Genomic DNA, 18,254 nt, shown 5'->3' with positions numbered 1-18,254 from the left:
AAAGGCAGAACTTCCCACTGTAGGGATTGGGGAATCACAACATGCACATCATCATTCTCTGTTTGCAAGAGCAGAACACTTGTTTGTGCAAAAAGTGTATGATGATTTGAGAAACAGAATTGTGCCACTGGTTGGAGGATTCTTTTCAATCTGCATCACCACCCATGGCACATGTATTACAAAACAACCTGAGGAGCTGAGACAGAAGCAGTTGCAGTGGCTACACTTTGAACATAAACGGGAAAATTTTGGAGACATTCAATATCCTGCAAACAGCTTTGAAAGTATGATTCCTCTGATGAATCTAACACTGTGTCAGTACTGATTGCTAACTGAAACCACTTGTCAACATTTGAATTTTGGGCACTGGGCCTGTACAACGACTTATATTGACAATTAAACAATTAACAGAGCCCAATGTTACAATTTTTGTGCTGTCCAAGGTGGGATGAGCTTGACAGGATGGAACGAGGCTGTAAAAGTCTTACAATGTGTCAGAAAATAGGTTCAAATGGTTCAAATGGCTCTGAGCACTATGGGACTCAACTTCTGAGGTCATCAGTCCCCTAGAACTTGGAACTACTTAAACCTAACTAACCTAAGGACATCACACACATCCATGCCCGAGGCAGGATTCGAACCTGCGACCGGAGCGGTCTTGCGGTTCCAGACTGCAGCGCCTTTAACCGCACAGCCACTTTGACCGGCTCAGAAAATAGGACTTCAGACAGTACAAATACTGGTGGAATTTCATAACACCATAGAAAATGATGAGAGCCTCTTTTTTTAGGCTGACTGTAGTTAAACTACACTTTGTGAAGAGTCTTGAAGGCAAAAGCAATAAGTCTATCAGAAGAACCAATCCCATAAGAAGATGCAGCCATGGGTAACATGACAGGATTAGCTGGGACAAAGTGAATCAAACACCTACAACTTAACAATGCCTCTTTCAATTGCTGAAATGCATCCTGGAATTCCTTGGAGCATACAAAAGGAGCATTACTCTGGAGCAGCCAGTTAAGTAGAACAGGAATTTGTGCAGCATTAGGAATAAATTTTATGTAATAGGTGAACTTCCCCATGAGTGATTATAGCTCCTTAGTATCATGGGATGCAGGAACATCTCTTATGGCAGCTGAGTATGATGTAGCTGTGCGTTTACACTGTGCATTTGTTACATAACCTAAATAGTTCAATCCTTCCTGGAAGAACTTTAAACAACAGTCTAAATTTGCTAAATGATCAAGAGGCATATGAACTGTGATGACAGTATCATCTAAATAATTTGTAGAAGGGAATTTTTGTATTAACACTGTTCCAGGAGCAGTTGAAAGTTTCTCCACAGAGTTTAATGCAAGGCATTACACTTCAGGACCAACGGTGTACGAAAAGTAAGCATTTCACTCCGTATCTGTTATTTTTTAGGCAGGAAATTGGCTTAAAATTGCTTCCTGTAGTCTGATCATTCTTCACCCTGACTGTGGTACAGGTTAAATTTTGGAGCAGCTACTGGTGGCAATGCTACTCATTTGTGTAGTAAGGATATCAGTTGGCTGACAGCAAGCAGCAAGTGTTGTATCTGCTGCATGTGAAACAATGAAAATTGGTTAGAGACATTTCCCATGGTGGTTCAGACGTGGTGAAATGAAATGTTATAGGACACACAATACAAGTGACTAGAAGCAGAGCAGCAAAATTTAGAAAAACGACACATGCAACAGGCAGGCAGCTGGTGTGAATTATGAGCCAGTTAAACTCTGATCGTCATCAGCATTTCTTGTGATGAGGTGATACTACTTTCATCTGACCATAATTGTGGGTTCTTTGATTTCTCTAGGAGAAGGCTCACCAAAATAGAACACATGAAATATTAGTTCACTTTATTACATAAATGAATAAAAGATTCAACATTTACAGAGTAAATTTCATCAGAAACTTTAACGATTGTCACTGTTCTACTTGATGGTACTATCTCGAACTGGGGCAGAGCTCTCAAATGCTCGGCACTGTATTAACCTCAGTGTGAGGGTGCTGTTATGGCGAGAGGGGAGGCATCGTCTTCAGGAATGCCTCTCACGTGTCATTTTGGGTTGCAGTGAGCCCTCGTCAATGTCTATGGTTTTGATTCACATTTTGTGGCTTTACATCAAATACCTTTTTTCTCAATCATGGGCAGATGCTCGGAAGGCTGCCCCCTGTCTAATAAACTTCACACCATCGAGGAGACTCCCACCATGTGACGTTCTTCCCTCTGCCTCTCCTGGTGGGAATCTACCGTACTCTGTCTTTGTATTGGGCATACTAGATTGACCTACAGTTTTTCACTCTGCAATGGCCTGCTCCCCTTTGTAATTGTGGTATTCCACTCACGGTGATCTGTATTTAGCTGGTCAGTCCTTGCCTCTTGGTCTCCTTGTTTTTACCAACCCCTGTCCTGTTCTTTCCTCTTCCTGCTGCCCTGATGTCCCTTTTGACTCTTTGTTTGCGTGTTATCCCTTACCCTTTGACTGGACTATGCTGTTTGTGTTGTTCCTCTGTCAATTTCGGCCACTGTAGATCATGTTACCGATGACCTTACAGTTTGGTCCCCTCCCCCTAATCAACCAACCAACCATAGATCCGCATTGCCAACTTTGGTATGGAATTGCGATCTCTGGATGATACCACAGAAGTAGTACATTGTCTGCCTCTTTCCAGGAAGTTCTCTCCTTAGATTCCAAACATGAACCTTTCCTTGATGCACAGTGCGTCTCTTGTAGTGTCTTCCATTGGAATTTGTTGAGACTCTCTGCAATGCTCTCATCCTAAATAAATGATCCCATGACATTATGTGCCACTCTAACCTCACCCTCTGTGCCCGGTGACTAACTGTACTTCTGTCAACAATAGATGCTCCACAGACTTTGCACAAGCATTTGTGAATATTCCCGACAGTTTTTTTCTCTGCAGTGAGAAATTCGATGATGGCACATTGCTTGTAATGTACATCACATATGAACATCATTTTGAAACTGTTCTGCGGCTACGCTATCTGTCAGAAGTGATGGAAGCTTGGCACACTCACTCAGGAGACTTCAAATAATACATACATAATGCTTTGCATTTGCTTCATTAAAGTCAGTACCGCCATTAGACTGTTGTTTATTTACAGTGTTACGTTTACACTTACACTGTCATATTAAATTACACTATTAATATGACAGTATGCCATCTTAGGCAATTTATAACACTTGATAATGGCACTTTGAAGCCGAAAACATGAGTGATGGTGGTAGTGACTTTAAACAAATATATTAAGACTGTAGACACGCATTATGAAAAAATTACTTTGCATTTGTGGCATTGTTTTTGGCTGAGAAAAAAAAATGCAGTTCATTACTTCTGGGCAATCCTCATTCCACTTAAGATCATTTTGGATAGTTACTCCTAGATGTTTCACAGTAGATACTGTTTCCAGAAAAATAGTGCAGTCATAGAGTAGTGGATTTCTTTTCGTATGCATTCACAATATGTTGCATTTATTTATGTTTAGGATCAACTGCCAGAGCCTGCATCATTCATCAGTCTTCTGGCGTTGCTGCTTTCTTATAGACAACTGAATCAGCTACAAACAGTCTTAAATAGCTTCCAACACTTTTTACTAGTTGATTTATGTACATTATGAACAGTAATGGTCCTATAACAGCTCCTTAGGGTAGTCCGGAAATTACCTTTACATCTGTAGGTTTTGTTCCATTAAGGGTGACATGTTGAGTTCTACCTGCGAGGAAGTCTTGAATCCAGTCACAAACCTGGTCTGATACTTAGTAAGCTTGTATTTTTTTCACTAAATATAGTGTGGGACAGTGTCAAATGAGTCGAGAAATGCAGCATCAACCTGAGCAGTGTTAACGAGAGCACCGCGCATGTCGTGGAGGAACAGAGCGAGATGAGTTTTGCAAGATTTCTCTTTGTGGAATCCATGTTGATTTTTATAGAGGAGATTTTCATTCTCCAAAAAAATCATAACATTTGAGCGTAAAAAATGTGAGTGTACTTTATGTCAGTGGTCACGTTAGCTGCTTTTGTTATCTGCATGTGCTACTTGACGCAAATTCTCAACTTGTAGCATTGCCTGTCCATTATTCTTATTGCTCACAGCTTTACCTGATTGCTGCAAGAGTTCAGACATAGTGTGCATACACACTGTAATGTAGTGGTACTACAGTTTATCAACACACTGTGAGAAACACACACATTAGTTGACAAGTTGTGAGCCAATCTCAGCTATATTAACCCTTTTGCAGCTGTTGAGGTTGAGCGTCCTGCTTGCCCAGCTGGCTGATGGGGGCGAACATATTATGCGACTGGTGGGCTGCCAGCCGACACAACCTCAGGAGCACTGTACTCTATGGGCACTGTGGACTAGTAGCACTTTCAAGAATGCATAGAACCACTCAGCAAATCAGTATCACACAGTATGGTCACAGTGGTTGCAGTTTCAGATAACGACGAAAGAAAGCTTCAACACTAATCCAAGCTTTCTATTACAAGTTTATGCTGGGCTGAGAGAAAGTTGTTTTAGAAAGGTTATAAGAACTTTTTTATTTGGGACTGAAAAATCCTGTAACTAGAGAGTTACACAACCAACATATGTGCCTATAACCGATTAAAATTTCTTTGACATCAGACAAATACATTTCAAGATACATATCTTCAAAGTGAGCAGTACCTAGCAAAGACACCCAAAACTCAGACCATCTTCTGTTCTGTGTGGCATCAAGTGTTATTGAGAAACTGTACATATTTTTCTTGCACTGTTTGCTTTTTTCAATATCTGATACATTAGTTCTATAGGATAATTCATGCCCTTTCAGATTATGTATGTTTGTATCATGTATACTTTGTAGATTAGGAAATGAAGCTTCATTTGTTTGGCAGTGCATACCATTTGCAGTTTTGTATGGCTGCGGGAGTTGCTGAGAAATTGCGCATATTTTATTATTTTGCTGCACTGTTCTCCTTTTGTAACATCTGAGCCACCAAATCATGTTGACTTATTGCCACAATATTTCAGCTGGCAACTGTCCAGCCATCTTCAGATGAGTGTCTGCCACTGGAGACTGCTCATTCACGGTGTCGGCTTTATAGCGAAACTTGGTGCAGACACATGTGTCAATTGGTGGCTATCATAGGAGCATCCTCGGTCAAAATCTGCACCCTCTGCAAATACTGTTCCATATGTGGTGTATAGGCACATGCGTAAAGGTGAAACTACACGTCTACCCTCTGTCAGAATGCCGCTGTAATAGTCACAAACATTACAGTGCTATCTATCACAAAGTGAAAAAAGTGGTCCAACTAAAACATTCATATTTCTTTATGTATTACACAATATGTAATATAAAAAGGGGGATTCCTATTTTTAAAAATGCAGTTGATATCCGTTTGACCTATGGTAGCGCCATCTAGCAGGCCAAGCATAGCGCCATCTGGTTTCCCCCTTCAAGATAGATGAGATTCGTTCTTTGTAGTTTTTTCGTTTGTTGCTTACTTCACGAGATATTTGCCCCTGTTACTATGAATGGACCACCCTGTATATGAATGCCCATAGCTCTCTGGACAATCTACTTATTCTGTATACGTGTTTGCCGATAGCCACCTGGGCTTTCTACAAATGCCTGTAGCCATGAAAGGGCTAATATTGTGTATTAACATTGCAGCAAGTATCAAGTCTTGATGGTGACAATATTAATAAGATCTGTTTCCATTTCTTGTTTTGCAGGGCAGCCAGTGTAGGATGGATGTAAGTGAGGTGAAATACTGGCCAGATGTTAACAGGAAGTTGAGAACATTGGATATTTTTGCTGGTTGTGGAGGTAGCATATATTTATATGTCATTAGCAGCTAAAGTATGTCATTCATGACCCCTGAAATTTATTATGAACTCATTTCCTTCTCTCTCCTACTAGGTCTTTCATATGGTCTTCAGCAGTCAGGTGTTGCTGAAATATGCTGGGCAATAGAAAAAGATATGGCTGCTGCAGAAGCCTTCAGCCGTAATCATCCACACTGCACTGTTTTAATGGATGACTGCAATTTGTTGCTCCAGCTTGTAATGAATGTGAGTAAACATTTCAACAGTCTAGGTACCCTACTTAAATAATTAGACTGGAGTTTTAGAGGTATAGACATACTCGTTTAATCATAGTACATCTTTTGGAGAGACAAATCAGTAAGTTGACACATTTTGCATATTTTCATTCAATAACGTCATCTGGAATAACGTTCTGGGGTAGTTCATCTGTGAGAAAATAAGCCCATAGTTTAAGAACATGCCATAAGAATAATATGTGGCACTCACCCATGATCACCTTGCAGACATCTGTTTTAACCACTGCTTTGCCAAACATTTATTCCCTCATAAAGTTTGTTAAAAGCCACAATGATGTACATAATTACAATACTAGAAGAAAAAACAATTATATATGTTACTGCACAGTGTGGTTGTGTTTAGCCAAAAGGGGGTGCACAATTTTGGAACCAAAATGTTTGATCACTTACTCAGTAATATAAAATGTCTGACATGCAGCAAAGTAAAATTTGAAAACAAGATGAAAAAGTTTCTCCTTGATATCTCCTTCTATTCTGTAGAAGAATTTCTATTATTATAATGTGTAAAAGATTGTTCGTAGGAATTACTAAGTAACATCTGTATATATATATATAAAAAAAAAATAACTTTTAAATGGACAGCATGTAGCCATATCTACAATTGAATATGTAATGTCAGTCTAAACTGGCTCATTCCACAACATTATAATTTATCATACAGATGATTCCTGGAACATGAAACTAACTAACTAATTACACAGTTATATCTCATCAGTTTAAAACTGCATAAATTTACTGCAGTATGAGAAGACACCTTGTTGGCTGCTTGTATAGACACACTTAGTGTTCACATGAAAAAGTGAAAATTATACCAGTAAAAGTAGCACGTGCATGAGTTGTAGCGATCAAACCAGAAAGCTAAATGATAATGTAAGTAGTCTTCAACTAACAATTAAAGTCCTAATGAGTGATGTGAAAAACCCACTCATGTGATCCATCAAAAAATCATGTATACTTTCACGTGATAGCCAAACTGTTCCAAATATGAATATGAAAAAAACTAACATCTACAAATATTATGAACTGTTATCACTACAAAAATCATGCACATTTATGAGTGATAGTCAAATGAAATTACTGCTGAAAGAGGTGTTAGTGATAAACTTGAAAATGTGAAGTGTGATGGCAATGAAGTTCATGTTGTTGTTGTGGTCTTCAGTCCTGAGACTGGTTTGATGCAGCTCTCCATGCTACTCTATCCTGTGCAAGCTTCTTCATCTCCCAGTACCTACTGCAGCCTACATTCTTCTGAATCTGCTTAGTGTATTCATCTCTTGGTCTCCCTCTACGATTTTTACCCTCCACACTGCCCTCCAGCACTAAATTGGTGATCCCTTGATGCCTCAGAACATGTCCTACCAACCAATCCCTTCTTCTAGTCAAGTTGTGCCACAAACTCCTCTTCTCCCCAATTCTATTCAATACCTCCTCATAAGTTATGTGATCTACCCATCTAATCTTTAGCATTCTTCTGTAGCACCACATTATGAAAGCTTCTATTCTCTTCTTGTCTAAACTATTTATCGACCATGTTTCACTTCCATACATGGCTACACTCCATACAAATACTTTCAGAAACGACTTCCTGACACTTAAATCAATAATCGATGTTAACAAATTTCTCTTCTTCAGAAACGCTAGCTTTGCCATTGCCAGTCTACATTTGATATCCTCACTACTTCGACCATCATCAGTTATTTTGCTCCCCAAATAGCAAAACTCCTTTACTACTTTAAGTGTCTCATTTCGCAATCTAATTCCCTCAGCATCACCCGACTTAATTCGACTACATTCCATTATCCTCATTTTACTTTTGTTGATGTTCATCTTATACCCTCATTTCAAGACACTGTCCATTCCAGTCAACTGGTCTTCCAAGTACTTTGCTGTCTGTGTCAGAATTACAATGTCATTGGTGAACCTCAAAGTTTTTATTTCTTCTCCATGGATTTTAATACCTACTCCGAACTTTTCTTTTGTTTCCTTTACTGCTTGCTCAATATACAGATTGAATAGCATCAGGGAGAGGCTACAACCCTGTCTCACTCCCTTCCCAACCACTGCTTCCCTTTCATGCCCCTCAACTCTTATAACTGCCATCTGCTTTCTGTACAAATTGTAAATAGCCTTTCACTCCCTGTATTTTACCCCTGCCACCTCCAGAATTTGAAAGAGAGTATTCCAGTCAACATTGTCAAAAGCTTTCTCCAAGTGTACAAATGCTAGAAACGTAGGTTTGCCTTTCCTTAATTTAGCTTCAAAGATATGTCGTAGGGTCAGTATTGCCTCACGTGTTTCCGTATTTCTACGGCATCCAAACTGATCTTCCCCAAGGTCAGCTTCTACCAGTTTTTCCATTCATCTGTAAAGAATACGCGTTAGTATTTTGCAGCTGTGACTTATTAAACTGATAGTTCGGTAATTTTCACATCTGTCAACACCTGCTTTCTTTGGGATTGGGATTATTATATTCTTCTTGAAGTCTGAGGGTATTTCGCCTGTCTCATACATCTGGCTCACCAGATGGTGGAGTTTTGTCTGGACTGGCTCTCCCAAGGCTGTCAGTAGTTCTAATGGAATGTTGTCTACTCCCGAGGCCTTGTTTTGACTTAGGTCTTTCAGTGCTCTGTCAAACTCTTCACGCAGTATCATATCTCCCATTTCATCTTCATCTACCTCCTCTTCCATTTCCATAATATTGTCCTCAAGAACATTGCCCCTGTATAGACCCTCTATATACTCCTACCACCTTTCTGCTTTCCCTTCTTTGCTTAGAACTGGGTTTCCATCTGAGCTCTTGATATTCATACAAGTGGTTCTCTTTTCTCCAAAGGTGTCTCTAATTTTCCTGTAGGCAGTATCTATCTTACCCCTCGTCAGATAAGCCTCTACATCCTTACATTTGTCCTCTAGCCATCCCTGCTTAGCCACTTTGCACTTCCTGTCGATCTCATTTTTGAGACATTTGTATTCTTTTTTGCCTGCTTCACTTACTGCATTTTTTGTATTTTCTCCTTTCATCAATTAAATTCAGTATCTCTTCTGTTACCCATGGATTTCTACTAGCCCTCGTCTTTTTACCTACTTGATCCTCTGCTGCCTTCACTATTTCATTCCTCAAAGCTACCTATTCTTCTTCTACTGTATTTCTTTCCCCCATTCCTGTCAATTGTTCCCTTATGCTCTTCCTGAAACTCTGTACAACCTCTGGTTCTTTCAGTTGATCCAGGTTTCATCTCCTTAAATTCCCACCTTTTTGCAGTTTTTCAGTTTCAATCTACAGGTCATAACCAATAGATTGTGGTCAGAGTCCACATCTGGCTCTGGAAATGTCTTACAATTTAGTCTGGTTCCTAAATCTCTGTCTTACCATTATATAATCTATCTGAAACCTTCTAGCATCTCCAGGGTTCTTCCATGTATACAGCCTTCTTTCATGATTCTTGAACCAAGTGTTAGCTATGATTAAGTTATGCTCTGTGCAAAATTCTACCAGGCGGCTTCCTCTTTCATTTCTCTTCCCCAATCCATATTCACCTACTTGTTTCCTTCTCTCCCTTTTCCTACTCTCGAATTCCAGTGAGCCATGACTATTAAATTTTTGTCTCCCTTCACTACCTGAATAATTTCTTTTATCTCATCATACATTTCATCAATTTCTTCATCATCTGCAGAGCTAGTTGGCATATAAACTTGTCCTACTGTAATAGGCCTGGGCTTCGTGTCTATCTTGGCCACAATAATGCATTCACTATGCTGTTTGTAGTAGCTTACACGCACTCCTATTTTTTTTATTCATTATTAAACCTACTCCTGCATTACCCCTATTTGATTTTGTATTTATAACCCTGTATTCACCTGACCAAAAGTCTTGTTCCTACTGCCACCGAACTTCACTAATTCCCACTATATCTAACTTTAACCTATCCATGATAGCTTGAGAAAAATATACTTCTGAGTGATACAGCCACATCTTTAGTATGGTATCGAGGTATGGGGTGGGGCATCAACTGTCTAAGAAGACAGGCTCTTCAGACTACCAAAAAAGGCAGTAAGAGTGGTAGCTGAGGTAAACAGGAGAGAGCCTTGTAGAGAACTCTTCAGAAAAAGAAAAATATTAACCATCTATTCTATGTACGTCCTGCAAGAACTAATGTTTGTGAAACAAAATCCAGACTATAATGTAACAAACAGTAATGTACATAGGTACTATACATGGAGAAGGGAAAATTTCACAGAATTGCAAGTAAAAAAAGACTACAGACTGTAGTCCACATACAATAGAAACCATATTTTATAACAAACTTCCATCTGACCTCAAGAAAACTAATTTAATCACTTTAATGTATAAACTTAAGCATTTATTAATAGAGAAAAGATACTATTCGGCAGAAGATTTCAAGTTGTAATATCCCTTTGTAAAATTGTGTATATAGCATAAGTTTGTTTTTGCAACAAAAAATGATAATTTCTGACCTTCACTATTTATATCAGTGTATGCACTTATGTATGTCAACTAGCCTTTGTATACATGAACTAAAATTTATGACAGTGTCCGAAAACTGATTGCTATATGGACAGCAAACAAACAAATAAATAAATAAAAAAGAAATAAACTTCATAATATAAAAAAGTAATTTCCTTTGTTGTGGTTCTTACTTCTGTACCATGCTGAGTTGATAGGTCTTTGTCTTCAAAGACATGTTGGAAACTGTTCATGGAATAATTTTTAGTACAGCTCACAATTATATCATTAACAGTTTCCAAAAAAAGAAAAGATACAGTACAAGTTTAATGTGCTGTAGCATCCAAACTAATTAAGATATTCACACTGTGTATGACTTTTGGGGCACACTATCTCACAAAGTTTTTATGCCATTCAGTCAATTTCAACATGTGCATGTTTGGTGGCATCCACAACAGCCAGTCTGTATTTGAGCTCTATCTACACTTGCATCAGTGATTTAGTTCTTTAAATCATTGATGTAGGTGACATGTGTTTGCCAGACTCTGTCCTCGACTACTCCCACAGAAATAAGTCTATCGGTGCAATACCAGGAAACCTAGGATACCAGGGAATTGGACCATCCCTTCCAATCCAGTGGCCTGGAAACAACTGGTCTAGAACATTTTGAACAGTCCAAGATCAGTGCGGCGGTGTACCATCTTGTGGGAAAGTGACTACATCTTGGTGGCCAGGCAGTTGTTGTAATGCAAACAGCTCCAGTATGATAAGTGTTAGAATTAACTATTTTCTGTGAAAAAAAGGTCCCACAATGCAGTGAACCTTCAAACAACACCAAATGTTTACTTTTGGGCAGTTACATTGTTGTGTCCCAAATACGAACATTGTATATGTTTACCTTAACACACATGTGCAATGTTGCTTCACAAGAAAATGCTGGATTGTTTGAAAAATCTCCATCCTCCACTAAACATTCAAGAACATCCACAGCAAATTGAATACTTTATAGCTTGTTGTCTTGTTTCAGTGGGTGCAACAGTTGCTATCAGTATGGATACATCTGTAAACATTTCAGAAGGACCTCATGCACAGTCACCCTAGGGATTTTGCAGCTCATGTGATGACCTCTGAACAGATTTTTGGTGTTAATGTCAAATGGCCAATCATTTCCATTTTGTGTCGGTTTCACTTGTTCTCTCTCAACCAGGACGATGCTTCACATCGATGCTTCCTGCCTACCTAAAATTCCTGTACCACCATTGTACTGACATTCACAAGGGTTGTCACTTTGTATAATGTTTGAAAATTCCTCTGAATCTCTGTATCCGATTTGATCTGAATAAACTATTCAACACACTGAACCTTTTGTTGAAATGTAGTCGTTATGCTTCACTCATACATAATAGATACATTTTGATGATATACAACATGTTCAGTGACATGTAAGACTGACAAACGTGTCAGCAACAGTATATTACCAAACTCAGATAAAGATTCGATGCCTGGTGAGAAAATGAAGAAACAGTTTTATGGTGTTTTTGTTTGGGACATCTGGGAGGCATTACTCAGCTGCCTGTTTGGAATGGGCATGCTTCCTCCATGCACAATGGCTCCTTTACATGTGATGTTTGTGAGTTACATCTAAAGCATATCTGCTGAGTATAAGCATTTATAATGGGTGCATATAGTGTGTGTCATGTTCGCTGTGTATGATGGTGGGCGAAGGGAGAGTATGAAACCTATGTCAGCACACAGATCACTATCAACAGTGTTCTATTTTCTTACTTCGTGAGACACTGCAGAGGGCTCTGGAATGTAATCCAGAACACAGGTACAAGGCCTGGCAGTTGGTAACATTACACCACCGTGTCCCGATCCAGTTTTGCCTGAATACTGGCTACCTCTTAGTAGTCAGTAATTTGATGGTCTATGGTATGTAGGCTAGCACACAAAGTATTTGTAACAATGTGAAATAATTTGGCTATGAACGCTGGTAGTACACTCCGTTGTCTCATTGCAAAACAAAAGGGCCTGCTTGCATTATTGATCTCTTCAGTCATAGTGATAAAATAAGTAAATAGATAATGATTTCACTATGTATTATATTGTTGATGACATAGTCACATTCTAATGTAATCAGACAATCTGGCTAGAGTGGCTAGAGGTAGTAGTCACCTCTATATGTGCTGTTCCTGCTTGTGTGACTGTGTGTGTGTATTTATCTTTTCTAAAGAAGGCTTTGGCCAAAATCTCATTTCTAACAGTCTTTTCATCATGCCTGTCTGCAATTCAGTGTCTTATCTTTCTGGTGAGTAGCAATCTATTGCTTTCATATCATAAGTATTATAGTCATACTATATTTCTGCACTTTGTGAAGTGCAAAATTTTTACATTTTTGAACATTTGAAGCAAGCTGTCAAACTTTGCACTGTTTTGAAATGTTATAAAGATCTGCTTGAATAATTATTTTGTGTTTTACAGATAATACTACATTATAGATAACAGCATTACCTCTAAAAATCTGAGTACATGAATATAGACTGCCAGATCATCAACAAGATTTCATTGCTGACAGAGTTGAAGTATGTGGTGTGTCTAAAATGTTCAGTGAATGATGTCATATCTGAACGGTAACTTATTGAATGTGTGTATGTGCATGCGCATGGGTCATCAGAGACTTGAAGAGAATTGATACACTGCATGTGACTGGCTGTGTAAAACGACTGCAACCAGTTGCACGTAGTCAGTGTGAGAGGAAGTGTCACAGTGCAATGGGGCAACAAGTAAACATCAAGTACTGTTACAAATTGGGGAAGACTGCAATGGAGACACATGGAATGTTAGTGCTGATGTTCGGAAGGAAATCTGTGAGCGGAAAATGTGTTTATGAATGGTTTAAATGCAACTTAGGATGAGAGACATTTAGGTTGGCCATCCCAGAAAAGACTGGGAAAGTGCGACAAATGCTGGCACAAGATCAGTGACAGACTCTCAGATTGATTGTGGAGGAATTGGGCATTATCAAGGACACCGTGCACACCATCATCCATGATGATTTGGGTAAGTGGGAGATCTGCTCCCGATTTGTGCTGCACAAGCTCACAGATGAGCAGAAAGCAAAACAAATGGAAATGTCTGGTGATTTAATTTCCATGTGTGCCCAAAACCCATTGCTTCAGAACACCATTGTCACAGGAGGTGAGACCTGGTGCTACCAGTTTGATTCGGGATCAAAACAACAATCGATGTCATGTTATTCACTGTCTTCCGCATGACCAAACAAAAGCCGGCTGAAAGAATCCAAGGTGGAAACACTGTCGATTGCCTCCTTCGACAACAATGATATCATCCACAAGGATTTTGTTCCTGCAGGTGAAACAATGAATGCTAGTTTAACCAGTCTGTTTTGAACCACTTGCTACAGTGTATCTGGTGGGTTTGGCCAGGGTGCCACAGGACTGGAAAATGGATGCTGCTCCATGGCAATGCCCCTGCACACTGCACAACCTGTGTGTGCCAGTTCCTGGTGCAGAAGATGGTAACTGTTCTTGAACACCCTCTGTACTGCCCTGATCTGGCTTCTGTGGACTTCTTCCTGTTTTTCTGCTTGAAGGCAGCCATGAAAGGTGAATGTTGTGCAGACATAAATGCCATCAAAGATCAGGTGACAGCTGTTCTGTGATCGATTCCCCAGGAGGCCTTTGCTGATAGTTTCCAGAAGCTGTACGAACGTTGTCAGAAGTGTGTGTAGCGGGTGGCGACTATTTTGAAGGGCAATAAAGAACATTTGTTTGTAACTTCTTAGACACTCCACATCTCTCTCTCTCTCTCTCTCTCTCTCTCCCTCCCTCCCCCCCCCTCTCTCTCTCTCTCTCTCTCTCTCTCTCTGTGTGTGTGTGTGTGTGTGTGTGTGTGTGTGTGTGTGTGTGTGTTTTATAGCTCTTGGAAGATGGACTACACCCTAAAACTCAGGCTGTAATCATTCTTTTCAGCCTGTCTGTCTACAACTTGATACCTATTCAGAAGTAGTGGTATGTTCTGGTGTAGAGATTTGCATTTCATTCTGAATTTTCAATTAATTTATATGTCCTAACTGTCCATTAAATTCTTTTCATTTTAACATGTCAATGTTGCTTTCAGAAACCAGTGAAGTTCTGAGATAGCCAAAAGTTTATTTAAAATGAAACAATGGAAAATCCATTTCAAAATGATAGTTGCTACTCACCATGTCATGGAGATACTGAGTCACAGACAGACACAACAAAAAGACTGATGAAAAGCCAGAGACTGGCTCCAGCTGCCAGAGACTGCTGTCATGTTATGTGAGTTGCATTTGTATAACTGTGTGTGTGTGTGTGTGTGTTTTGTCTATTTTTGACAAAGGACTTGTTGGCCAAAAACTCAATTTCTGACAGTCTTTTTGTTGTGCCCATCTGCAACTCAGCATCTCCACAAAAGTTTATTTAATAATGTAATTTTAAAGATCCAAGGACCAGTTAAATTTGTTATTAATTAAGAGTCTGTTGGTAGTTGATTGCTTCACCAAGTGCAATCTGTGACCTAGCCATAAGAGTGCCGAAGGTTTATTTCTGCATGAGGTGAATGTATGTGAAATTTGCAAGAGTTTATACATTCTGCAAAAACATTTGTTACATTCTGAATACATAAGAAACACAGTCTACATAGCCATATTTGGGCTAGTTCAATTATTGACATGTAGTATTCACCTTTGTTATTCATAAGACTTCCCATAAGGAATGAAATTTGTGGGCGAAGTATACACATCACTTTTACTTATACTTTCATCCCAAATAATCTATATATGAGTACATGTCAGGCCAAATTAAAGAAATCTGTTTATGAAATCTCCAAAATACTTCTATTTATGTTTGGCAGTTAGTTTGTCATACACATAATAATAATAATAATTTGTTGTGATATGTAACTTTTTTGTGATTTCTATCCCTTAAATGGTTCTCTGGCTACCTATTGTTACATAGACATATTTATCCAATCCCAGTGCATAACCACCCCCCCCCCCCCCCCCAAACACACAGAAACACACAATTTTATTAGATTGGTACATAATTTTATAGCATTTTTAATTTGCTCTTGATATTCCAGTCACTATGGGCTTATTTATCAACTGTCATTTTTTATTTGTAGTTATCTGTTGCTATTTGAGTTTTCATATTGTCATTTTGAAATTTGGAGATGGTGAGTGGAGCTACAGATGCTAGAAAATGGAGTGCTAAATGGAGAAATCGGAAAATTTCTGCCATATTCTTCTGTTTGTGGCCCTCCACATTCGGGAAATGGTGATCATTTAAACACATTAATCCACAATGATCCATGTACAAAGACTATGTACAAATTTCACTTTCATTCCCTGTACAACGACTAGCCAGCATCCACAAAAGATAATGTTATGCATCTTATGGAACAGTGATGATGTGTTGCACTACTAATTGCTTCCTCAAGGCATAATCATTGCTGCTGACATTTATTGTTAACAACTGAGACATCTTGCAGACACAATGAAGGAACTATGACCAGGGAGACTGCGTGAAGTGATGCTACTCCACAATAACGCCCTGCTGCACTCAGCTAGACTGATAAAAAACAGTATAGAGCAGTTTTTGGGAAGTCACTCTGCACCCACCTTATTCATTTGATCTTGTACCTTCAGAGCTTAACCTTTTCCACTATTTATTGAAAAACTTTCATGGAAGCTCATACATGGATGAAAATGACCTCCAATCATGGCCTCATCTTAGAACCATGTGATTTCATTTTAACAGCCATGGAACTGAAAAGTTACCCCAACACTGGCTGACTGTTATAAATAGTGAAGGAGAATATATTATTGGTGACTACAGTGTCTGTTATGTGTATCTGTTATGTTTGTTAATTGGAAAAATGCTTTTAAGCACTAACCCAATATTTAGTGTAACCAGACAAGAAATTCATCTATGGAGAAGAAATCTTCTTGGTAGACTTCCCACTGGACGCAGGCATGAATTACACTGTCACTTCAGAGACAGAGGATATCATTTCACTAAGGTACAAAGAAATGTTTATAGTATCGTTCATTTCAGGGAGGCATAGAAAATAGTAAACGTCAGCAGCTCCCACAAAAAGGAGAAGTTGACCTGATATGTGGAGGACCACCATGCCAAGGTTTCAGTGGAATGAATAGGTTTAGCGAAAAACTATACTCACGTTTCCAGGTTTGTATATATAAAGTGTATTATGTAAAGTACACGAAATCTGTTACCAAAAATCACATAGCAACTTTTCATTTCAGAATTCTCTGGTTGCATCTTTCCTGTCATACTGTGATTATTACCGGCCAAAATTTGTTATCATGGAGAATGTTCGCAATTTTGTAGCATTTAAGCAGAGTGTGGTTTTAAACTTGACTCTTAGAGCCTTGCTGGAGATTGGTTACCAGTGTACATTCACAGTACTTCAGGCAGGGAATTTTGGTGTGCCACAGAGCAGAAAGAGGTCAGTATACTCACCCAATAGCAGGAGTAGTTACATTCTCATAATTTAATTAAGTACAGTAGTTCCCCATGTAAATAAACTGAATTCTTAACGTTTATTTTGTAATTAAGAAAACAGTTTGCATTTACTGTAAGTGTACACAGACAATATTTTGGTGTTAACATTCATTCCTATAAAATATCTATTAGAAAGTATACTTCAGAAAATGAAGGGTATGAAATCTGCTGGGACTCCAATTTCACCTTTGTAAATAGAAGAAAATACATATAGTTACTGAATGGGCTACAATGTAAGCTATTTGTATTTAGAATGCTGTATTAACGAAATGCAAGAAGACCCTGAATATAAGACAACCCCCTTTTTCAAGAGGCTCCTTATGAAAAATTTATTTTCAACATCTTATGATTAATCAGAATTACATACTGTTTTACTGATTTAGAAATAATCTGCTTAAACAAGTTAAAATTTTACCTGTTCTAAACTTATGCAATTTACTGAGAGTCTATATTTTTATAACAGAAGGAGAAATAAAATAAACACAAAGACACAAACACAAATATTGTAGAACAAAAGCAAACTGGTGCTTTTCATAGATTGTTAAACACAAAGAAATGGTTTACACTAATTTTTGTTTCACCTCCTTTTTTTGCTTACTCTCTAAGCTAACTATCCGTGGTATCACTGTTCTTAATCATTATCATGCCAACAGCACAGTTCACAGCTGAAATTACTGAAAGTGAAATGGACATCAATGAAGAATCATGGCTGCCACAATTAACAGGTGCAAGAGTGAAATGTGCAATTTGGCAACCCTGGAAATACATTACATTAGGAATCAGAAACTGGGACAACAAACTTTTGCTACTGACCCCAATATCAATGTTCAGTTAAGATGGCATTGTGGACTGGTGAGCAACACACTGTTGCAGTGAAGACATTTTAGAAAACCAATAAGAGCTATGTGACCACACTGTGTGTATTTCATGCTCATCACAAGATCACATATAGTGCTCCAGTCCTGTTGGCACATGTTATGAAAATATGGGTACAGAACTGTGAGGAAGCAGGTGGCTTGGTGCAAAGGAAGGACGGAAGTACAGAACACATGGGGAAGCCAGAGTGTGGA

The 18,254-nt window shown here is 38.7% G+C and overlaps 1 protein-coding gene across 1 annotated transcript in view; it reads left to right on the top strand.

The window, feature by feature from the left end:
• The window catches only part of LOC126428393 (DNA (cytosine-5)-methyltransferase 1-like), a 93,830-nt gene that overhangs the window by 40,744 nt on the left and 34,832 nt on the right, over positions 1-18,254 (top strand). The window contains exons 10-20 of the mRNA XM_050090317.1: positions 24-284; positions 444-493; positions 1,069-1,173; positions 1,292-1,407; positions 1,490-1,566; positions 1,659-1,732; positions 4,287-4,424; positions 5,765-5,858; positions 5,952-6,103; positions 16,717-16,848; positions 16,926-17,128. Coding sequence (XP_049946274.1) covers positions 24-284; positions 444-493; positions 1,069-1,173; positions 1,292-1,407; positions 1,490-1,566; positions 1,659-1,732; positions 4,287-4,424; positions 5,765-5,858; positions 5,952-6,103; positions 16,717-16,848; positions 16,926-17,128 — 1,402 coding nt within the window. The remainder of the gene's footprint in view (positions 1-23; positions 285-443; positions 494-1,068; positions 1,174-1,291; positions 1,408-1,489; positions 1,567-1,658; positions 1,733-4,286; positions 4,425-5,764; positions 5,859-5,951; positions 6,104-16,716; positions 16,849-16,925; positions 17,129-18,254) is intronic.

The sequence above is a fragment of the Schistocerca serialis genome, chromosome 12 (assembly GCF_023864345.2).
Source record: "Schistocerca serialis cubense isolate TAMUIC-IGC-003099 chromosome 12, iqSchSeri2.2, whole genome shotgun sequence".
In the NCBI taxonomy this organism is placed as follows: domain Eukaryota; kingdom Metazoa; phylum Arthropoda; class Insecta; order Orthoptera; family Acrididae; genus Schistocerca; species Schistocerca serialis.
Note: the sequence above shows the minus strand (reverse complement) of the source record. Positions and strands in the feature narration are given on the sequence as shown.